General features: G+C 40.7%; 1 protein-coding gene across 10 annotated transcripts in view; it reads left to right on the top strand.

Moving 5' to 3' along the window:
* Nucleotides 1-24,672, top strand: part of EML5 (EMAP like 5) — a 106,272-nt gene that overhangs the window by 47,425 nt on the left and 34,175 nt on the right. For all 10 annotated transcript variants that reach the window (XR_012680373.1, XR_012680374.1, XM_075193627.1 and 7 more), the window contains exons 5-14: nt 4,385-4,570; nt 5,175-5,310; nt 9,365-9,566; nt 15,364-15,501; nt 16,307-16,563; nt 18,905-19,117; nt 21,873-22,040; nt 22,611-22,717; nt 23,610-23,728; nt 24,058-24,244. Coding sequence is in view for 8 of the 10 variants with exons in the window: in XM_075193627.1 (XP_075049728.1) it covers nt 4,385-4,570; nt 5,175-5,310; nt 9,365-9,566; nt 15,364-15,501; nt 16,307-16,563; nt 18,905-19,117; nt 21,873-22,040; nt 22,611-22,717; nt 23,610-23,728; nt 24,058-24,244 (1,713 nt within the window). In the remaining 2 variants the exon portion in view is untranslated. The remainder of the gene's footprint in view (nt 1-4,384; nt 4,571-5,174; nt 5,311-9,364; nt 9,567-15,363; nt 15,502-16,306; nt 16,564-18,904; nt 19,118-21,872; nt 22,041-22,610; nt 22,718-23,609; nt 23,729-24,057; nt 24,245-24,672) is intronic.

Here is a 24,672-nt window from a genome sequence, read left to right as displayed (position 1 = left end):
AAATAGGATATTTTAGCACAAAGTGCATTTTTAGTCTCTGTTTGGCAACAAAAGTGCTCTTCACTCACCATGTTTATTGCCCAAAATTGAGGCTCTCTCTCTATACCCACGTCTGGGGTCTCTTAGGCCAGAGCTGTGTTTATTGCGACAGCTGAACTGCTCACACAGAGTTGCACAGTGCGGTAATGGCCTCCGTGCTTCAGAATTCTCATCCGCTATTAAGTGAGAAGAGAACTGTAGCATGGGGGTCACAGACAGAACTACCCAGGGCATAGAGGGGGTGGTTGGGGAAGCAATAGTCTGCTCATGTAGAACGAGGATGCGACCTGCAGTAATAGAATCATTAGGAATGCAGCTAGTGGTGGAGACAGAGACAGCATTTACCTTACAAATATTCACTGCATAATATAAAGTGTTTACGAACATTCCTGGCAGGATGCAAACGAGTTATCATTATACATCTTGTTTTCTGCAGTGATTTATCTTTTCCATCAGGATAGAGTCTACTGGTATTACAGACTGTTGCATATTGCTTCATACATATGATTTGGTGGCATAATGGATACTTTTTTATTTTATTCTTTTGGGGTTTTTTTGATTCTGCTTTACATTGACGAATAAGTCTGGAATCAAGTAAATAGTGTACAAATATAATTCCATTAAACCTACTGGAAATCTGATATCTTTGAATCCATTATACAATCAGGGCCTGATTAATTTTTGTCCGTAAGTCCATTTGTGTAGTGTATCTTGTGTATAATAGCTCTGCGCATGCGTCAGAACGGGACTAACGCCAAGGAGCGCGCATGCATGCAGTTGATGTTGGAACGCAATCTAATTTTACGACTGCCTACTACTTGAAGGGCGAAATGTTGGTAGGAAGGGGCAGACGGGCATAGCTAATGTACGGTAAGGGTGTGGTCATGCAGGTGCAGCCAATCCAAGTTATTGGTTTCTCTTAAGTATGTATTTCTTAGCCGTATCATTTGCACCAGCTACAGGGCAGACGTAAGTGCCAACTGATGGTGATGACTGGCACATCAACGTCTTTTGTATTACAAACTACATGTATGCGTGCCACTAGATGGCACAGAACGTTTGTTGGCACGTAAGAGAAACTATAAATATGCATTTTATGTACAGTACGCATTCTGATTTATGGATTTAATATAAAAAAAACACTTATTTTATATAGAATTATAGTATTAAGAGTTGTTAGTTTGTTTCATAGAATTATTTTTTTTTGCTAGCATGTGTTTTGATGGGATTAGATATTGCACACACTCCTGTCCGTATCCTGCGCTGCGTTCTGTCTGTCTACATATGGCATGTAATGTATAGCCAGATTTAACTTGAATGTTATCTTGAGATTCTCTTGCATTTCAGTACGGGCAGACGTGCGTATAAGTTACAGCGTTTTTATCTTTACCGCAAGTTGCGTTCAGTTTACGTCTGAAGATGAGTCAGACCCTCTGTGTTTTCTTTCAGTATTCTTATACTCGTACACATACATCTTTATGTACAGAAGCTCACCTGTATCCCGGTACACTTCCTTGGCTGTGATCCTGAAAGATATGTACAAATGACATTTTCTGGATAAGAAGCAGAGTCCTCAGCGGCACAGTCTAAACCTTATTGATCGGTCATCAATTTACAGCGTATCTCTGTTTGTTTTGTCCCAATGACATTGCAGAATTGACCTTCACCATATAAACCTATAATAAGTTGTTTTGCATAAAAGAGCTGATAATCTTGTGTTTTTGTAATCGGAAATTAGGTTGAAATATTTTGTGTTTCATTAGTCCAAATAAAATAAAATAAAATCAATCATAAATTAGACCTTTAAAACACAAATACGATTTTCAACCCTCTTAGACTGCAATTAAAGCCCCTGTATAACACTAGTGTATATCAAAGACTGTGTATTACTGAGCTGGATAATATACATGAAGTAACTGAAGGGCTAATGCTCAGTCATCATGCTCTCTTCCTGGCTGCCATTTTGGGAGGGAGGAGTTTGTCTAAATGCTGACAATTCCATTAGTTGAAATGTACCTGTCTGTCTGCATTACCCAGTATTGTTTTATTAATGTGTTTGTTCCCAATTGTAAAGCGCTACGGAGTTTGTTGGCGCTATATAAATAAATGTTGATGATGATATTCTTAATGTCGCTACAGAATTAATTTATAAATAAATAAAGCAATATTTAAATTACCCCATTTTCCCATTTAATCTCACATGCATTTAGTCATCATTTTTCTTTAAAATATACCCATCGTCTGCACTCAATGGACGCAGCCATTTTGTGAGCTGAACCAAAATCCACTTCAGAATCAGTGATACCATTGAAGTAGGTGAAGGCAGCCATTTTGTCCGCTGAGCCAATATTTGTGATAATGCAACAGGACAGTTTATCTGCTTTTATTAAATTGTTGGTTTATCAAAAAACCTTCCTGTAAAATCGCCCCATGTGCTTCTCTCCTCTCTCATATGTTAGTGGCCGCATTTGTACTACCTATTTCATTTGAGGTCCCGTTACTCAATTTACCTCAGCTGCTAGAAAAGCATCACAGCGGCACCCATCGTACATCCATCAATTATATACCTTCTTGTTTCCTACTGCTGAGAGCATTGCCCCATCGATCTCTCACATTGTGGTAAGGAAATATCCTCTGATGGTGACCGACCCTTTACTGGCCAGAATTGAATCTATCTGTCGTCCGTCTGTAATTGAAGAGTTTGTTTTTACATAATGCTGCCTCAGCTCTTCTGTTCCTGTGGCGGAGTCTTTGTGGATACTAATCCATTTAGCTCTTATTTGAGTAGAAAATGCCTCTTACTTAAAGTAATTACCTCAGGGCCAGATGCTTTATCGAGTTTTGGTGAATTACAGTGAAGGGCGAGTTCTGCTCTTCTTAATGGATTTATTCTCCTGTCAAGTAGGGTTGTTGGTGATAAGAGACAGGGCTGCACGGCGCCAGTCCCTAAAGGAGCAGACAAGGGCACCATTTTAAAGGGAAGTTTTATGAAGATGATGTTTTTTTTCTATAGTATTCAGGAAACAAATAAAAGGTGAGTAATGGGGGAAAATAAAAATATAATAATAAATGGTTATCTTAAGAAGTAGCTCACTTCCGCTATTGAATGAGAAAAGGTAAACTGCAATCATCATCATTTATTTATATGGCGCCACCAATTCAGCAGCGCTGTACAGAGAACTCACTCACATCAGTCCCTGCCCCATTGGAGCTTACAGTCTAAATTCCCTAACGCACATAGACACACAGACTAGGGCTCATTTTGTCAGCAGCCAATTGATCTACTAATATATGTTTTTGGAGAGTGGGAGGAAACCGGAGAACCTGGAGGAAACCCACGCAAACACGGGGAGAACATACAAACTCCACACAGATAAGGTCATGGTCGAGAATCGAACTCCAGTGCTGTGAGGCAGAAGTGCTAACCACTGAGCCACCGTCCTGGAAATCCTGAAGATAGTTCCTATAGTAGCCTAGGAGATGATCATATGCAGATGCAGAGCTGAATGTGTGCCCGTTTGACCAGCGTATATTGTGTGATTTCGTCGTATGCATGCCCACAAAAAAAACAAAAGACCTTCCCTGGGCTCGGCCATTGCCTGCGTCAAACATTGAACCCTGACTTCAGTCTGGTTTCATCAGAGGCCACCGGAAAGTCAGAAGTCTGATTTTATTTTATTTTTTTTATTTATTTTTTACAATAAAAAGTAATTTCCAGCTGTATTCTAAATGCAAATTCCGCTATTTTCTCAGATATTTGGAGCTAAACTTGTTGCTACAAGAAAAGGAATTTTACCGCACTCTGAGATGAATTTCCAGAAATATTTATGTTCTAAATCTGCAATAATAAACAAGAACCAATCAGTTATTAGCTTTAATATGGCTTTTATATGGCTCGTGCGCGTCAGGCAGTGAAAGCTAATTTGATTGGTTGCTATAGTTATAGTGCACAATAACCTTCAAGATCACCCATGAAAACATCTTTATTCAAAGACACACAAAAGCAGACAATATTCACATTTACTTCCCTACACACAAATAATAAAGTAACTGTGTCACGAAGGATGCGATGTAAGAGAAAAGCAGATTACAGCTCCCAATTCTGCTGCATGAACAATGGCCGCTATCTATAGAAATACTTATACAAAGACTGCAGCTATTCAGCTTATCTATCCTATAATAAAACATAAATTATTATAGGTACAAAAAATATACACTAATTTTAATATTGCTGCTGCCCTGTCTGTGCAGTTTTTATGCTCTCTCCTGATCTCCGTAATAAATCTCTTCTGACGGGCGTCTCTGGCCCATCTGCTGTAAAGGACGTGTTATCATTGTCTTTCAGTTCTGGAGTCTGTGTGGGAACTCGCTGACGCCGAAACGCGGTATGTTTGGGAAGACCGGTGACCTGCAGACCATATTGTGCCTGGCGTGTGCGAGAGACGAGGTGACCTATTCTGGAGCGCTGAATGGAGATATATACGTGTGGAAGGGGCTCAATCTCGCTAGGACAATCCAAGGAGCACACGCTGTGAGTACGGTCATCTTATGTGCCATCCTTACTTATTCCCCAGGGCTCACGGAGGAGGAAGGCAAAACAAATAACTTAACAGTGTCCAGTTACGTGGGGAGAACATATGAACTCCACACAGATAGTGCCCCAGAGGGAATAGAGCCCATATGTCCCCCGCGCAGTGCTAACCACTGTGGAGCCATGATAGATCCTCTACCCTGATGGACCCAGAGGAGTGTTATAGGGTATAGATTAGGGGTAGCTAGTAAGCGGAATCCTGCTTGAAATAGCAGCAGTAGGAGGAAATAGCGTAACATACTTGACCATTGTAGTTACCCGGAGATCAACCCAAGCCCAACTGAACACATTATCATGTCTCCCTTTGTATGTCTCAGAACCCTTTCAGAACTTTATACAATATCTTTATACTATAAAATGTATGTTCCTCATATATTATTTTTGGCCTGGGCTCTGCTAAATCTCCTATTGGGATATTCAGCAAATCACTCTCTGGAGAATCATTAGCTTCATATTCATCTCTGTGCAGAGTAGAGGTCTCCCCAGGGTCTCCCCATAAAGGCCGGTGTCTCCCCCTTAATCCATAAATGTTTTCCTTTTGTAGGCAGGAATCTTCAGCATGAACGCCTGTGAGGAGGGATTCGCCACCGGAGGACGGGACGGTTGTGTGCGTCTGTGGGATTTAAACTTTAAATCTATTACTGTCATTGATCTCAGGGAAACAGACCAAGGATACAAAGGTAATATGTTCTTTTTGGGAAGGCGGGGGGGGGGGGGGGGGCGGTTAAAAAGAAGTTGTACCTTAAATACAAGCAGTTTCTGCATAAAATAACAATTTGTACCATCCCCGATTTATATGCGTTTACTTTGTCACAACATGCAAAATATTTCAACTAGCGATGGTTTTGTTGCAACAATATATATTATTTCTTCTCTCAGAAGAGAGCTAATGAGTTTCAAATTAGACTCGGCATTATTCAAATTATCTAACAATACTGATAGGAGGGGTTACCCGTGTCCCAGATCAAAAGGTTGTCATCGTTGTATCTACTCCGTAAGCTGCATATGGGATATACCACAACCCTACATCCTTCTGCCTCCCACCACCAAATAGAGGTTGGCATAGTAGGGACAATGAGGTGCCATTACCTATCCCATAACAGCCTGTAAAGGACTTCTTTAAACAAAAAGTAACTGTGCTCTAAAACAAACCATACAGGAGCCGATGTATAGTGATTGGACATCTAGGGGCTGGTTCATGTTCGGCTGTATGTCCACTTGTGTGCAGCCTTATCTTGCCTGAAATAGCTTTGCGCGTGCTCCGTGACAAACCCCCACGCCAATGAACGCAATTGTATGCAGTGCGTGTCTGAACGCAAATTAAACTTATGACTTGAGAGAGTTCAGAACAGGGGAGGAAAGAAGCAGATGAATGTAGGTCATGTACAGTAAGCTGAGGGCGCGCCAACGTAGATCTGGACTATTCATGTCTTGTGTCTCAGTATAGCTGGTTTTAGGTGTATCACTTGCACCAGCTACAGGACAGGTGTAAATGCCGACTGATATCGCTAACTGACACGGAATAGTCTTTGTATTAAATACATATGTGTACCACTAGTGAGCACACAACATGTATATGCAAGTAAGATAGACTTTATTTATGTATTTAATGTTAAAAAGAATTACCAAAAAATATATATATATTTTTTTTTACAAATCCTTATTTTTATTAACGATTATACCGTTAAGAGTTGTTCATTTATTTGATAATTAATTTTTTTTGCGTGTGTTCTGATGTGACCTTTTACTGAACAGACGCTTGTGCGTATACTGCAGAGGGGTTGGGTATGCTTACCGATGTCCACTACTCCTACATGGAGAAGGCCTACAAAGAAAATCGGAAATGATGAAAAAACGATTTGGAACAGAAACAGACTTACCTTCAACCTGACGCTGGAGATCTCCGATGGGAGCACCAAGCTGACAGCAAGTGATTCCGATTGGAGAAGTGTTCGGCACTGCGGGCTGACGTCATCGTGACGTCTGTCAATAGGAATTTAAAGCGAAAATGTCGGGTTAAGTGTTTAAACACTTAACCTTAGGGGTCCCCACATTGCCGCTTGGTGCTCCCATCGGAGATCTCCAGCGTTGGGTAGAAGATAAGTCTGTTTCTGTTCCAAATCGTTTTTTCATCATTTCGGATTTTCTTTGTAGGCCTTCTCCGTGTCGGAGTAGTGGACATCGTGAAAACGATGACCACCGCCGCAGTCAGTTCTGTCTGTCTATATACAGCACGTAACATTTAGGCAGCGCGTACTTACACCCAGATTCAAATGGAGACGTATCTTCAGATCCACTTGGATATCAGTAAGGTTGGAACTATGCACAAGATTTTTTATTTTTTAAACACAAGTTGCATCTGAATTTGAAGCAGGCCCCTAATGTGACTAATAAATAAATCGATTGCCGATTAAGTGTATATAGATGGTGAAGAACGGAACAAGCTGCGACAATATATATGTATTCAGAAGCTGTGCAGTGAGTGAGCAGATCATAGACACCTCTGTGTGCTCATCTCTTACATTAAAAAAGTGATTTAGGGGGACAGCCCTTGGAAGTTGTCCCAATGACCGGAGGCAGGTGTGGAGGTCTTACCTGTTAGACTGGCCTCCAAAATAGAGCTCAATAAAAAAATGTCTGCCACCTCTTCATCTGAAGCCATCGTATTCTTCTTGGTCAGGCCGTTAAAAACATGGAATTGTGGCTTCCTCACTACCTGATTACAAGTATTATTCAATAATTCCTGGGTGCCGGGCTCTCATGAATATTGTCTGGGTGCCTGCACCGTGGCTGGGTGATGGGTGCACTTATTTACTGACTGCTTAAAACAAGTCTATTTACAAATAATAACATCTTTAAAGGTATTTAGAAAGGGCTCAATGCAGTCTATGATTGGGTGACTGTTCAGTTTATAACAGCAATTAAAGCTCCGTCCTCCCCGTATAGATCTATACTGAGTATATGAGAGGTTGTGCCCTGGATCTGCTCACGCAGGTTCTATCTAGCAGCAGGAGAATATTAATGTATCTGCAGCGAATTTCCAGTAAATGAAGTAAAATTACCCATCGTAGCCTGTGAATCAAATTATATCTCTCAACTGACCCAATTTTATTCTGTGCTACAGATGGTAAAACCAAATAAACAGCACAACCTAGAGACAGCGTATTACAGACTCCAGGCCCAGATGCAGGAAACGCTCTGTATATATTTCACAGTTGCACTTATATTTAAATGATTGGAATATTAAAGCTATGAGTTAAAGTTTCACGGCCCATGTGCTGGTTTATTCTTCTGTAGAGGATTTTCTTTTTCAATAATTACATAGAAAACACGCTCAATCTTCAGTAGAACAACGTTGTCGTATGAGGGTTTGACTTAAAGCAGTGATCAGGGAACAGGGGTAAATTACCCCAAATGGGGTAAAAATGAAATTCCTGGGGGTAATGCTGCCGATTCACATGCTGTCAGATAGAATGTAAACCACTTTAAATGTGAAATTGCTGTTTTACCAGAAGAGCCCCAAGGGTTGGCAGAGGCACTTCTTGAGCTTCGATACAATAATGAAGCACGTATTGCATTTGAAACAAAGCAGATCTGTCATATTTTTGGATGTCAACAGCTGCAAAGGCATCAAAATTACACATAAGGAGGCAGTCAAAAAGTTGCTGCCTTTTGCAACAACCTACCTTTGCGAACAAGGATTTTCCACTCGAACGATCATAAAAACAAAGCAGAGAAATCGATTGGACGATAAAGACTGTATCCAAATTGCTCTGACATCAAAATGCCCCAATATTGATGCTCTCGTATCAAAAATGAAGCAACATCATTTCTCCAAAACCTGAAGTTTTGAAGTTGAAGCTTTCAAAGAAATTTTGAACGGATTCAATAAAATTTTGAATTCCAATAATTAATAATATATGTTTTCCTTTCTTTCAAATGAAGGGGGTAACGTCGGGTGTATCTAAATATATTTTGGGCTAAAAAAGTTCCCTGACTTAAAGGAAATTGACCCCCAATATTTTAATATAACGGATTAAACCCAGCTTCTCTCACTGTCATTGGCCCAATTGTCACATGACCTAAGCCCCCCACAGTGCCAGCTAGACTTGCCCCAGCTGGTTTCTTCAGGGGGTTCACATCATGGAGAGCTTGAATGAATACCCTGCTCAGGGAAAATATGTAGATAAAGCTGATTGGTTCTGAAACTGTAAGGATCTGCCAGATGTAAAATTATCGTATTGGGTGGCCATCTTTAAAGAAACATTACACTGAAAAAAATTCTTCTACTTCTACTGAAAACAATGTGTGTGTTCTGACTCTTCTTGCTGAATAAAATGATGCCACGCCCATTCTTTTTTTTAAATTGCTATTGATAAAGCTGGGTAAACACCTATGCAATCGTACTTCAGATACGATTTCTGTAACAATTTTACCAACGACTGAAAGAAAACCAAATCAACAGATGCAATGTGTTTTGGTGAGATAAAACATGATCGTGGACCAAACAGTTGTGTATTGTGTGATCTGCATAGGTGTGTACCCAGCTTAGTTCTGACAGTGATCGTAATGGCTTATCCACTGTTCAGCGCAGTTCTGTAACGCAAGGACTCGCATGAGCTTTGTGTCTGGGAATAAATGACGCCTTCTGGTATCAGCAGCATCCTCACTGCTGTATTGAGATAATAGAGCGTTTATTTCCCTCCCGCTAAACCTGTTCCGTCTGCTTTACAGGCTTATCTGTGCGGAGCGTGTGCTGGAGGGGAGACCACATCCTGGTGGGGACGCAGGACAGTGAAATCTTTGAGGTTGTGGTGCATGAGCGAAATAAGCCCTTCCTGATCATGCAGGGTCACTGCGAAGGGGAGCTGTGGGCTCTGGCCGTCCACCCCACCAAACCGCTGGCGATTACCGGGAGTGATGATCGGTCCGTAAGGTCTGAAGCTGCATTTGTTTTTATTATATGTGTCTGACATACAGAAGTGTCTCAGTGGGGCTCATTCACTAACATTGGACCTCTTTTAGTTGGGAGTAAAACCCGCTAAAGCGTGCGCGGTCTTACACCTTAGGCAAAACCACCTGGTGCTGCGTGGTGGCTAATGAAAAATGTCTTTGTGTTCGGAGGTGGACGTACCCTATTTTAAATCGCAGTGTTAAAATAAAGCTGTTCTGTATTTATGCACTAGATGTTAAAGCGGCCAGTATTTCCCCTGTATGCAGTAAGCAAAAAATAAAGAAATAAAATGCAATTTCACCCCTTGCATTGCGGCAGGGTTTGTCCGGGTCCATATTTGTACTTTAGCTGAATTAAGGGTGTCTATTTATCAGTCCCCACCCAATTTCAGCGTTGAGTATAATTTTCTATCGCAGATATAATTTTTTTTTACATTGTCAGTATTTGTGGTCCACGCAAGCTCAGTAGGAGACGCTGTCCACAATAAACCTGCAGTCTGCGGATCATCGTCACCATCATCACCATTTATTTATGTAGCGCCACAGATTCTGCAGCGCTGTACAGAGAACTCACTCACATCAGTCCCTGCCCCATTGGAGCTTACAGTCTAAATTCCCTAACATACACATACAGAGAGAGAGAGAGAGAGAGACTGGGGTCAATTTTTGATAGCAGCCAATTAACCTACCAGTATGTTTTTGGAGTGTGGGAGGAAACCGGAGCACCCGGAAGAAACCCACACAAACACATGGAGAACATACAAACTCCACACAGATAAGGCCATGGTCGGGAATTGAACTCATGACCCCAGCGTTGTGAGGCAGAAGAGCTAATTACTTAGCCACCGTGCTGCCCACATGGTACCATTGACAATATGCCAATCTGAGTGTATTATGTTAGATGTGCAGTATCCCAGTCAGCATAAGATGGTCATTATATCCGAGGAATAGATCTGCCAAATTGAAAATTTATTCCGTCACAAAGAATGGAACTATAAAACCTGTTCCACTAGGTGATGACAGCAGCGTAATATAGACACAGCTCGGTGCAGAATATTGTATACTGACATGTTCTTCCTGAATAATTAAAGCGTTCCACAACAGAATGTATAAATATATGTATTTTGCCTCAAGGCTTTTTTTTCATAGATAACAATGAGATTGTTAAATTACTTAAATATCATTATTTTGACACCGATGTTGTCAATAATCTTCTGGCAGCTATTACTAGGGACAGGAAAGGGGAGGATAACTTGTGCAAAGGTAACAAAGCCTTTCTCTGGTGAAAACGGCTGTTTTTTCTGAAGTTTGGGCCTAACGCTGCTTCATAAACAGGTCCCTAAAGGAGGGAAATTGTAATTTGATGCAAAATCTGCACTAAACTGCAGCAAACAATGAGACACTTGATTTCATTGTGTAACTTTCACAGGTCAGGTATAAGCTAAGTGCTGATTGGTTGCAGATTGTGCTCGTAAGCACAGTATTGGTTAACACTTCTCCTTTTCGCACAGCAGAGATTTATTTCCTATAGGAAGCTGTTTACGATACGGGGTGTTACTGGACTGAGAACTTGTTATTTGTCACCCGTTTCTCACAGTTTAATGTAATTTTTAATCCTTGGCCCAGTCTAAGTATATACACCAGAGCATCGATGTATTATGTGTATTATTATTTCATGTTAATAGGTACATTTTTCCCTGGCTATTACCTGTAATATTGTATTTATTAGAAATGGAAAGAATATTGCCATATTGTGTGAAAATAACAGGACAGCAGAAGTCATTTTGCTTGTGTTAGCTAAGGTAATTACCATTTGTCTCAACTGTCCATTGTTATGAGGTGCAGTTTAGATTTGGATTGTAATCAGCACAATGTCTGAGTTAACTAGCTGGCAGCCCATGTTAATTAGCTAGGCCAACAGGTAATCTGAGAGGTAATTAGGTTAGAACTTCTAGATGATATGCAATGTGCCTCCACAGTAATACTGGCTGAAATAGCATTGGGAAATGTATCAATATGTATCAAGATAAAGGTTATTGTATCAAGATGTATCACAGCCTCAGATTGTGTAATGTTGTAGATACAATGTGTCAAATGTCTTGTTGTTTCACGCAAGTGTGAAGTGTCATTCCATGATGTTATATGGTAACCCTTTGTTTAGTGTATCCAGCCAAATAGCTAATTGAGTCAAGCCATTCCATGGTATGATCAAGGTAACAGAGACTGTATGTCTAACAGTTAAAGTGTCCACTGTGAGACCACTGCTTTAAGGGGGAGGATTGAGGGTGTGGTTTAATTTTTAAAACTAAATTACAAAATATTATCTGAAAAGTCTACAAAACCTAAATTACAAAATATCTTTTGCAAAATAGCTGCCAATATCATTTGCAAATAATATTTTATGATTGTTATGTATATTATATAAATGGTAATATACCTCTAGTGGAAATTATAAACATTTTATCATTTATCTTTTTAATGAACTTTGAGGGGTATATTTATATTATTTCCTTTTATCATTCCTGTAATATATACAGGAGTTTAATATTCCTGTATAATAATGCCACCTGTCCTTATAATACACTATGACTTGACGGTTTGAGGTCTGACAATGGTTCTTCCATGTTGTCTGTTTCTTGTTGTTTCAAAAGCCCTGGTAATATTCCGCAACCTTTTAGAAAGATTGGCTTAATTGTTTATTGATTACATATTAAAATACAAACCATTTAGATTACCTTAATGAAGTGTATTGACCTATATTCCGTTAATTGGACATTTGGTTAGGATACAAGTATCTGGACGTTGGTCATAGAAATGTCTTTTAAAGACTATGTCAATGAAAAGCCACAAAGAGAAACAAAACTCCCAACCTAATTACCCTGGAATACTAAATATAAATCCGTTCAGAAAATGTCCCATTCTTTGTTCTTTCAGTTGACATTATTGGCAGAGTAACAACCCCTCTCTGCATCTCACCGGCCCCTGAAACGGGTGGCATACCGGTAAAGTCAGACAGAAGTGTTTATATTCACAGGGATGGGGATATAACGAGGCAGCAAAATAATGTGATTTCTTTTAGTGGTCTTTATCTTGTTGGTAGATCTATTGATATTTAAAAATGACAATATTTGTCTTTTTAAAATGCGCACAGCTCCTACACTCATGTTTATGGTAGTCTGACTAAGGGATGAGAAGGCGCCATATCCTCAGGCCGCAGAATGCCCGGGCACACCCCTGAGATCAGGTACCCGGGTCAGCCTGGGGAAGATGTAATTGGTGTGTTGCAGTGTTTAATAGGATTGTTTAAATTAGAGTCACTCTTGGTGGATGAGCAGATGTGACCTTATCATAACTCAGGATATGGGGTGTGGCCACATCATGACGGCTACGTCACAACAGGAACGTAACCACACCCCGGGGTGTTCTTAGTGCTTTTGTATCTCTAGGCTGCACCTTTCCCCCTCTTCTGCCTTCCAACCACCCTTTCATTGCCACAAGGGTGTGCGGCAGTCGTTCACCACAGCTTTCCTGTGCAGAGCAACGTACAGACCCCTGGGATAAAGCTGTCCTGAGCTGGATGATGGGACAGGACCCTCAAATTGGGATTGGCCCGTCTAAATCAGAACAGTTGGGAGTTGTGGCTTTATGGAGGAGTAGGTTAGGGGTGTGGCTTTATGGAGAAGGAGGTGTGGCTTTGTGGAGAAGTAGGTGAGGGTGTGTGGCTTTGTGTAGGAGGAGGTGTGGCTTTATGGAGGAGTAGGTGAGGGGGTGTGGCTTTATGGAGGAGGAGGTGAGTGTGTGGCTTTATGGAGGAGGAGGTGTGGCTTTGTGGAAAAATAGGTGAGGAGGTGTGGCTTTGTGGAGGAGGAGGCGTGGCTTTATGGCGGAGGAGGTGAGGGGTGTGGCTTTATGGGAGAGGAGGTGAGGGGTGCGGCTTTATGGAAGAGGGGTTAGTAGACGAGGAGCTGTGGCCGTATAGAGGAGGAGGTGTGGCTTTATTAAGGAGATGAGGAGGTGTGGCTTTATTGAGGAGGTGTGACTCACAGGATCAGTGCACATGTAGCATTATACCTGCACCATGTGAATTATATGACTTAGACTGCCTGTTATTGTAGAGATTGATAGATATTGTCTTGTATGATAAATATGCCCATTGTTCACGCTGACATGATGTGCCAAAAATAGAACATGCTGCAGCAAGTATGGCGGACTGTAGAGAGCAGTGATCTGTGGTACAACTGGTGCACCATCCCGCAGTGACTGCAGCTTCACGCCTTGTGATCCTGTTTTAGAGACACCGTCCATACAAGAGGATGGGGATACAATACAGGGATAACAATGGGTAGACCAACACTCCATGCTCAGCTGAGATTGGTCGGTTTATATTTATATTTGATGCAGTTAATATTTGCCACATGCGTTTCACACCCTAAAATATTTTTTACATTTTTAAAACGTGAAACAAATGTCACCGTAAGATTTTATAAATGTCTCTCATAAGCTCATTCTGATGTTTTCTAGAACCACAATATTAGAAGTATTCCCATAACAATGAGATGTTACAGCATTCAGTGCAAAATGAAAATATTTTAAGATTAAACAAAATCACTTTAACCTGCCCAGTCTGACCAACATATAAAACCTCAATTTATCTACAGCTATTTCTCGCTGCAGCAATTTCCGTCGTTTGCTGAGACAGGAAAAATTGAATTTATGTTGTTTTTATTCTTCATTCAGTGTTCCAGGTAAAAGCTTTCTAGCTAATGAACTCTGACGTGGCTCATTAACGAGCTGGCTCTGATACATTTGAAGATGAAATGATCACGGCCCGAAATCCAGTTTCCCGAAAAGGCCTTTTCAATTAGGCTGTCAAAATGTTTCATCAAATCGTATTACATTAGCATAACTAATGGCAGATATTTGTTTGGCCATCGGCCCATTCGAAAATTGCAGATTCACTTAATCTTTCCACCACGGTATTAAAAGGATTTTTTTTATTTTTTGAAAGGCTGTACTAACAAAACATTACAATATATGTTTTGTGCACATATTTTGTTCTGATTAAAGTAATACTTGTCTGTGCGATGTCTTGTTGCAAAATTATTAACAAATCAAAGTCATTTTTCCTACTAGATAAATGTGTACTTTGGATTTTGTGGTATATTTAAATCTAACGTTAGGATAGACTGTTTTATTTTATGGATGTTTTAATTTCATTAGTAGCAGGCAGCAGTCGACTGCTGTACAAATTGCAGCGTAACAGAACAATAACTCATCTCGACCAATCAGATTCTGTCATTTTTCTTGCACAGAAATATAAAAGCAAATATCAGGTTGTTATAGCACCTTTTATAGATAACTGTGCACCAGTTCTAATAAATGTCTCCCACCGTTTTGCCATGCAAACCTTTCTATTTATGGAAATGTGATCTCAACACCTTCCTATTATATGAGCACAGTGTATATAAGTCATTCCTTGCTGGGGTTGTATTTTGTGAGATACCAGGGGGTAAATATATCCAGCTGAGAGTTTTCCAGTGGGTTTGAAAAACCAATCAGATTCTAGCTATCATTTATTTAGTACATTCTATAAAATGACAGCTAGAATCTGATTGGTTGCTATAGGCAACATCTCCACTTTTCAAACCCGCCGGAAAACTCTCAGCTTGATACATTTACCCCCAGGTGTTTCACGTCTTATACATTCCATAATGTAAGGTGCAGTAAAGTAATAGCTTATTATAGAGTGTAAAACTGTAAGTGTTGTCTTGTGACTGTAGGATCTGGAGTCTAGTAGACCACGCACTCATTGCCCGCTGCAATATGGAGGAACCAATCCGCTGTGCGGCTGTCAGTACAGATGGCATCCATCTAGCGCTGGGGATGAAGGACGGATCGTTTACCGTGCTGAGAGTCAGGTGATGTAACGCACAATCACTTTCCCTACTTTTGTCATTGGCGCTCAAATAGAAAGTCAGGACTGGGGAATGTCTCCACTTCTCAGAGCTTATATCGGACACCGGGCGCGCACAGAATCTGATGCGGGAGAGAGAGTGACTGTTTCTGTTCATGGACTCACTGGTTACTTCCTTTGGGGCAGAGCCGTAACTTAGAATTCTAGCGCCTGGGGCGAGAAAGACAAATGCCGCCCCCCTAGCCCTCAATTTTAACCAAATGGACCTAAAATATTCCTAATTTGTGCCCCCCTTCAGCGTTGCACCCTAGGCTGTCGCCCCTATCGCACAGCCCTAGTTACGGCCTTGCTTTGAGGTCCCATTTATGATTTCCTCAAGTCCACCTGGTTGTCTTGAGCTGTTGAAGTACAAAATCTCATCATGCTGAAACTTATAGTTCCACAACAGCTGGAGACCCCAGATTGTCTAATTCTGTTTGAGACTCTGTATTTCCACTAATATTATGTATCTCTTCTGTGTCCGTATATTTAATGTCAAATTATATCAAACTTTTACCTTCTTCCTGATTGTTTATAGTCTGAAGCACTATAATCACATTTGAATTTTATAGTTCCAAGAAATAAGGACCGTTGTTTAGGGATCAACTATTATGTCTCATTCTCCATTGTGGCAATTACATTGCAGCACAAGGGGATTTATTGTAATGTACAAGCACAGATGGGATATCAATGGGGTGTAAGGACAGGTGACGGATAATAATCATAAAATATTTATCTCTAATTTTGTGGATCAATCTGTCTTCCTTCAGGGACATGACTGAAGTTGTCCATATCAAGGACAGGAAGGAAGCTATTCATGAGCTGAAATACTCTCCGGATGGGAATTTCCTGGCCGTGGGCTCTAATGACAGCTGCGTCGATATCTACGGTGTGGTCCAGAGATACAAGAAGGTCGGGGAGTGTATGGGTTCTGTAACCTTCATCACACATATGGACTGGTCATCGGACAGTAAATATCTGCAGACCAACGACGGCAGCGGGAAGCGACTGATCTTTAGAATGCCAGGTTAGTTCCGTAAGATTCCTCGGGGTTACAGTAATTTACAACCAAAGAATGTTCAAGTAGATTCCCAGAACGCTGATGTAAATGCAGAGAATGCTGTATGGTAGAGGCTGTTTTTTTTCCAGATAATGACACATAGTTTTGTATTGTTGCTGTCAGTCGTTTTTGTATTAAATATAAAGCACTATATATATTTCCCATATTTTCCCTGCCTCATCGGATTCTTACATCATTGGGGAATGTATGAGAGGAAAAACTCCATATGAGAAGCAATGGTGCAATACAAACAGACAGCTAAGACATATTAGGATAAGAGTGTGTTGTGATCCATACTACTACTTGTGTAAGTGCATATTATTATGCTAATCTAAGTCTTTTGACACATATCACTCTCTCCCTGCATGACTCACTGTGTGATCACTCGGATGTTTTTTTTTTATCTCACGAGTTTTTTGAAAATCAAAGTGTGATTGTTAATCACATAAGGTGTGTTCAATAAGGGGAAATATTTTTCTGATACTTTCTGATATATATTTCTTTTTATCTGAGGATATCATTACCAGTAGGATTCCATCCTTTAAAGTACTGTTACCAATTTCGGTATTTACGGAGAAGAATCGGATGATTTGATGATAAACTTATTTAAATGACATTTGGAATAACTTGCTCTATGGACTTTTATAGACATTTTGAATTATATGTTCTATATATTTGAAGGAACATCTCTATGAGCAGAAGTTTAGCACCGTATGTTACACTGCAATTGTTGTATATGTTTTTGGAAACCTCTGCTATAAATGTTGATCAGTCTCAAAAATGTTCTTAAGTGGGATGGAGCCTCCCAGATGCATTGTACAATCTGCAGCTCCAGTGATTGGACATGAGCAATCATGTGACTGGCTTTCATCGTAACCTAACATCCTCTTTGGTCAGGAACACCCAGCTGCTACTGCTGCCAATTTTAATAACACGATAATGTTCTATTAAAAAAAAACATTTATTTAGGATATAAAAACTTTGTTTTTAGTCATTATCAAAGCTTTTTCCATGCAGTCTATATTCACTTCAGACAGACTCATGTCCTTTTTTATATAAAGAGCTGATTTAGTTGATAAAATATGTTATAATGAAAATGCATTACATGTAAGTGAAATCTAAGTGTGGCACTAAATATTACCAATAAACTATAGGTGATATTACATTATGGAATGTGGAGGACAAACCAAGAAAATCTTAGACACCTTGAATGCAGGTTTTCACAAATCCAGTTTTAAGGGAGCGCTAACACTGCATGTTTTCCATATCTCCTTGCTGAGCACAGGTGCAGTCATTACTGACTGACACAATGTAACAGATCCACAGGTGGTGTAATCATTACTGACTGATACAATGTAACAGATCCACAGGTGATATAATTATTTCTCTTGTCAGCTGGGAAACCTGCACTGTTAGGGGGCCCTAAGGGCTGGATTAAGGGAATATTTTTATTCTTCTTAATAGACTATCACCTAATATCTGTTTTGTCTGATGGTAGATACATAACATGGCCTGAAACAGGTGTAGTAGAGAAAAATGAAAGTCACAGGCGCTAGTTAGGAAAAGATGATGGTTAATCCAAATAACTGCACCACTATTAGCAGGATATTATAAAATGTTATAGAAAAACCTGCAGCCCTCCACATAGATCAAGTACTGGAACTTGTTCCACAATCAATTACTAAATGAGAAAAATACAAGTGGCAGAGCTGGTGATCTCTATAACAGCATATTTTATTACATATAAAATATATAAAAAAATATAAAACTTATAAGGCTCGCTGAGCGTGTGTTCTTATAAGTTTTTTTCTCCCTGTGTTTGCGTGGGTTTCCTCCGGGTGCTCCGGTTTCCTCCCACACTCCAAAAACATACTGGTAGGTTAATTGGCTGCAATAAAAAAAAAAAAAAAAATTGACCCTAGTCTCTCTCTCTGTCTGTCTGTCTGTGTGTGAGTGCGTGTCTATAGTAGGGAATTTAGACTGTAAGCTCCAATGGGGCAGGGACTGATGTGAATGAGTTCTCTGTACAGCGCTGCGGAATTAGTGGCGCTATATAAATAAATGATGATGATGATGATGATGGTAGTACCTCTGTTTTTTTCTTTCTCTGGATCATTAGATGAACTGACTTAGTGGCATTATTAGGTAATTAAACATGTTGCTAAAGCTGAATAAACCAATGAAGGACCAGATAAATATAATTGTTCCAGGGTTTTATTAATTAACAACTGTACAAATCCTGTTTGGATGTTTTAGAGACTGTGTCCAATTCACTTTGTTACAACATTGTTCTCCGTCTTGTTTCCAGGGGGGAAGGAGATCTCCAACAAGGACGAGATGAAAGGGGTGCAGTGGGCTCGTTGGACTTGTGTCATTGGTTTAGAGGTCAACGGAATCGGCCCAAAATATTCAGACATTAATGAAATCAACTCCGTAGATGCCAACTATCCTGGGCAGGTTTTAGTGACGGCCGATGATTATGGGATCGTGAAGCTGTTTCGATATCCTTGTCTGAGAAAAGGTAATCAGGATCCACATGTCCTATAATCCATTGTATATTAAATACAGAACGCACTGTAGCTTCACAGATACAATGTATCAGTAACTGAAATGCACATTTACTTGTATGGACTTTGACTTAATTGACGCTATGCGAATACAGGGGTCAACTTTTAGAAAATGTTTGTGCAGCCTCTTGCGGGATTGCAGCCTAGCAGCTTCTATATAATTTGAATTCCTTATATACAGTCCTAATAGTTTCTATACAGCCCTAGTACCTTTTGTACCATTCTAAATGTGTCTGCACTGCTCCCTATTAGCTTCAAGCTTATCATCAAGGCTTGTTCTTGGCCTTCTGCTTTTCTCACTGATCACCACTTCTCTTGGGGAATTAATTAGACTAATTTGGCCTCCAGTACCACCCTTACACCCAAATCTACCTCTCTTCTGACTTGTCACTTCCTTTGCTAGCTCTTTATCCCTCCCTCTCTCTCTCTCTCTCTCTCTCTCTCTCTCTCTGCTTCCTCCACATGGATGTCCCAACGCTACCTAAAGCTCAGCATTTCCAAATCAGAACTTATCTTCCCTCCGCCCTGGGTCACCACCTCCCATTAAATCTTCCTCACTGTCATTAACACCAAAATTTCCTCAGCCTCCCAAGCTTGATTTCACAGTTGACTTTTGACTGCCTCATTCTTTACATCCAGCCTCTCCCAGTCCTGTCGCCTCCATCTTCGAAATATTTCTAGAATACGCTCTTTTCTTATCCAAGATGATGCCAGAACTCGTATCCATTCTCTCATCATCTCCCACTTTGACTATTACAACCTCCTGCTATCTGGCATTCCCCTTGACCATCTATCCCAACTTCAATCCATCTTAAATGCCACCGCAAGACTGATCTTCCTCTCATGGGTAGGACCCTCTCTACTTTTTGTTTTCATGTCTGCATTTATTTTGTCTACCTTGTATGTCTCTGTTTTATGTAAGTCCTGTTTTACCCACTATGGCGCTTTTACAAATCAACAGTAATAATAATATTTATCTTATTCTGTAATGTTTTGATCATCTGGGTGGTCACCCGTTAATATATGCTATTTAATTTCTATGGATCAAGGGCTAGATTTACTAAACTGCAGGTTTGAAAAAGTGGAGATGTTGCCTATAGCAACCAATCAGTTTCTAGTTATCATTGATTTAGTACATTCTACAAAATGACAGCTAGAATCTGATTGGTTGCTATAGGCAACATCCCCACTTTTTCAAACCCGCAGTTTTAGTAAATATACCCCCAAATGTCCATATTTGTTGGAGCTTCATCTTTTCACAGACTTTAATTAAAATAGAAAAAAATAAATTCTCTTCATTGTTCTCAAGCTCTGCAGTAAATTCACATTTGTGCTACTTTTTGCTTGTAACCCCGCTGCATAATTAAAGGGCTCTGGATTTTTCCATAGCCAGTTCCATTCAATTAATAATGATGTTATATTAATTTTTGAACGAGTTAATTACAAAGTGACAGGGAAAGACTCACGCAGTGCGAAGTTTACACCTTGATATAACCATTAGCCTCGGGAGGTGTAAAATAATGATGTTTAGCGGATACAATTTGCTACATTAGACCGGCCGACACCTGATGATTTCTCACCACTAAAGATAATAAAAAAGATTCAGTTCCCTCCAGGGGGCGAAGTTATTGACCTCTTCGCAGCTGGGTTGACTTGGAAAAAACTCAGCCAACCGGAACAAGAACCATAATGATATTTGTGATGATTATTTTATTCAATTCTAATGTATTGAAGATTTCATTAAAAAGCGAGTAGCTTTTAAATGGCAACATAGTGTATGGAAATCAGAAAAAATATATAAATGATATTTTCACATATCCCCAGCGAGATTTTAATGATAAAGAATGGTGTTAGGAGATTTTTTATCAGCCTTATCACCGGATATTAACAAATAAACCCTTAGCTGATGTCCACCATGCTCCTTCACTGCTTTGTGGCAGGTTGGAATTGTGAGAGCAGACACAGATTGACTGACAACTTGCTGCAATTGCTGGGAAGAAATGCACTGTGGGGATTGGTTAATTCATACACAGGGGTGGAGCCAATGCTACAGTAACTCAATCTCAGCTTTTTGACCTATATCTGATCCCATCAGGAGATTTCGTACAGAGCTGCAGTGGAATGTTTAACACTCAACAATGTATTTAACCTCCATACTCGTATCCGAAATGTTACATTTTGGGGTTTGTTGGCCCTTTAATAATATGAGTGGGAGAGTGAGAGTTATATAATGGAAGGAGCAGGGTCCCCAGCAGCACAGAATAGAAATAGAAGACTCCTCTCACATTGATACAGGAAGCCACAGACTTCGAGATATATAGTGGAAGGTGCAGGGTCCCCCAGCAGCACAGAGTAGTGATATAAAGGTACTGTGTAACTGATACAGGGATATTGTAGTGTTAAATGCACCTCAATATGAAACAATGCTCAAACATCCAACTTTTATATTTTTTCTTCCAGTTAGTTTTGTGTTAATTGAAATATTTCTCAGTGAGCGTTACTTGAGGCCCATCCATTGTTGCTCAGATATATATGATCCCTTGGTACAGGTTTTCTATTTTGTATTCTCAGGTCAGATTATTATCCCTCCATTCATATTCAGGAGAACAGGCTACATCTGCCTATATTTATTCCTCCTATGTATTATATATTTACAGTCATGTGTATGCAATGAGCCATCAAACATTTTTCTTGTAACCTGTATTACAGGAGCGAAGTTTAAGAAGTACCTGGGTCACTCTGCTCATGTGACCAGTGTGCGGTGGTCACATGACTATCAGTGGATTATCTCGGTTGGTGGAGCCGACCACTCTGTATTTCAGTGGAAGGTTATCCCAGACAGGAAGATGAAGGATGTTCTTCACATTGCTCCACAGGGTAATGCTGCTATGCCATTGTCAGAATGCTATTATCCTGAGACCCCCCCTTGTGTCAATGTGTTATTATCCTGCCCCCCTTGTGTCAGTGTGGTATTATCCAGGCTCCTACCTTGTGTCAATGTGCTATAATCCTGCCCCCCCTATTGTCAGTGTGCCATTATCCCGGGACCCCCCACTTGTGTCAGTGGGCTATATTATCCTGCCATCCCCCCTCATGTCAGCGTGCCATACTGGGCCACCTAATTTCAATGTGGCAGAAGAGGCATTTTTCTACAGAATGTTTTGCATATATGACAATCGGTGAACCCAAAAGCAGATTCTTGACCTCACATGGGAGGAGATGTCAGGAGACCTACTTCATGTTTAGAACACAGACAACCTTTGGTCCTTCAGTGGCCGGGGAACTACAAGTCGCAGCCTGCCTTCTAGTATATATAGTTCCATAAGTCATGGATTGTATTTGCTACATTTGGAGAACCATTATAATAGTTTTAGAGAATCTCCCCCCAGCATTGGACACTATAATCCTGTCATTTCCTACTTTCCTCTCGTCTCCCTTTCGTATCAGAGAGTTTGTTCGATTCCAACAGCGATGACTCAGACTCGGAGCAGTCCGACGTTCCAGAGCTGGACTCTGAAATAGAACAAGAGACACAGATCACTTACCGTCGGCAGGTAAGTCACACCTTGTACTGCACTGCAGAATATCTAGGGGTAAGTGATACAAAGTTTCTACAGAACACATTACTGCTCCTTTACTGACATTGTATTTAGCATCAGTATCTTCCCATTGGAGCAAAAATTATAAATTCCTTATCCCCCCAGCACACACATAGATACACCAGGCTGCATTCTTGGCAGCAGCTAATTAACATATTAGTATGTATTTGGACAGTATGAACGATCTCACAGCAGTTGCATTACACTTTGTTTCTGTGGTCTAGTGTTACAGGAGAACTCCAAAATCCATCTCTCCCTCAATCAGGAAAACTGTGGGTTCTTGAGGAAACATGATTGAGTTTTTCACCCCTATGCAGGCCATGTTTATTGGTTGTGGTGCTTGGAGAATTTTCAGATTGGGTGGAGCTTCTGCAGGTGGTGGAGATGTTGATTGGACAGTCTGTGCAGCTGCTGTTCGTCCAATCAGTAGTGTCTTGAGAACCTCTGCAAACACAGCTTACTATCAACATAGAGCAAGGTGCAGGGGGATTAAGTAACTCTCTACCAGAGGTATCTGGCGGGGGTGCTTCCTGGTGAGCCACTAAGCATCCTTGACACGGTTTATAAGGCCTCCTGGTTTGCCCCATAAGTTTGGATGCCAGGAAAAAGTCCATAAAGTATGTACTCATACCATAGGCAGTTCCAGGGCATCCAGCGGTGCCATGGGGGTCCTGAGGGGCAGACCGCCCTGGATGGACATCCGTGCCAAGTCAGTAAGCCCCTTGGAGGTCACATTCTCCCAGATAAACTTTGATGTAGCAGCAGGGAGCCCTGGAATAGACTTCATCGTGCCCTTGGCTCCAATGATCATCGTGGTTTCTCACTGTTTTAATCCATCTTGTTCCAGGTGTATAAAGAAGATCTACCTCAGCTTAAGGAGCAATGCAAAGACAAACACAGAAGTGCTTCTTCCAAGAGGAGGGAACGTGCGCCCCTGAACAGCATTCGTTTGCATTTTGTGCACGGGTGAGGAATCGGTCATGTGTAGGTCATAGGTCATGGGAAATGTGTCCTTGGCCTTGGCTCACGACACACAGCCTCCTGGGAAATGGATTATGTTGTTTTCTGTTGAATGACCTATAGACCCTGCTCACTTTCTAGCACAGGCAACTAAACGCCCATAATGGAGAGACCCAGAAGTTCATCATCATCATCATCATCATCAATAGAGGCTATTCTGCCTCTATTGGGGTCTTCACTGAAAGCAAACCATCACTCCTTTGCATGCCTAAATATAATATGATGACAGATATAATATGAAATAGAAATTTCACAGTAATTCTCGCCACATCTAGGTATCGAGGCTATGACTGCCGGAGCAACCTATTTTACACCCAGACGGGCGAGATCGTCTACCACGTGGCGGCAGTCGGAGTGGTGTACAACCGGCAGCAGAACACTCAGCGCTTCTACCTGGGACACAATGATGACATCCTGTGCCTCGCCATCCACCCGCTGAAAGACTACGTAGCCACCGGCCAGGTCAGTACGGAAAACTCCCCTAAGCGCATAAAACCCCCACGCAGGTGTCATCCAAACATCATGTAGCGGGTTCACTTGTTCCGTGTCTCAGACAGGAATTTGAACTGATCTTTTAATTTCTTTACCTACTTCCTAAGCTACAAGGAAGGATTTTCTGGTAGTTGTTTTTATTAACATATCTTACACCCAGTATGATGTAGTAATGGCATTTTTCTTGATTTAATTTGTGTAATATGTGTGGTTTAAAAACTTTGTTTACCTTATGTTTATCCCCCCCCCCACCAGAGCCACTTTAAATTGTGTAGCTGAAAGTACCAACATAACATGCCATCACTGCTTTTACTGTAGAGAACCCTTTCCAGTGACCAGGAACGCCCTGGTTCTTCTTTGACTCGCAGAGGTTGATGCAACAGGCTTTTCATGTGTCA

The sequence above is a fragment of the Mixophyes fleayi genome, chromosome 12 (assembly GCF_038048845.1).
Source record: "Mixophyes fleayi isolate aMixFle1 chromosome 12, aMixFle1.hap1, whole genome shotgun sequence".
Classification (NCBI taxonomy): Eukaryota; Metazoa; Chordata; class Amphibia; order Anura; family Limnodynastidae; genus Mixophyes; species Mixophyes fleayi.
The sequence above is the reverse complement of the archived record's forward strand: the minus strand, read 5'-3'. Positions and strand labels throughout refer to the sequence as shown.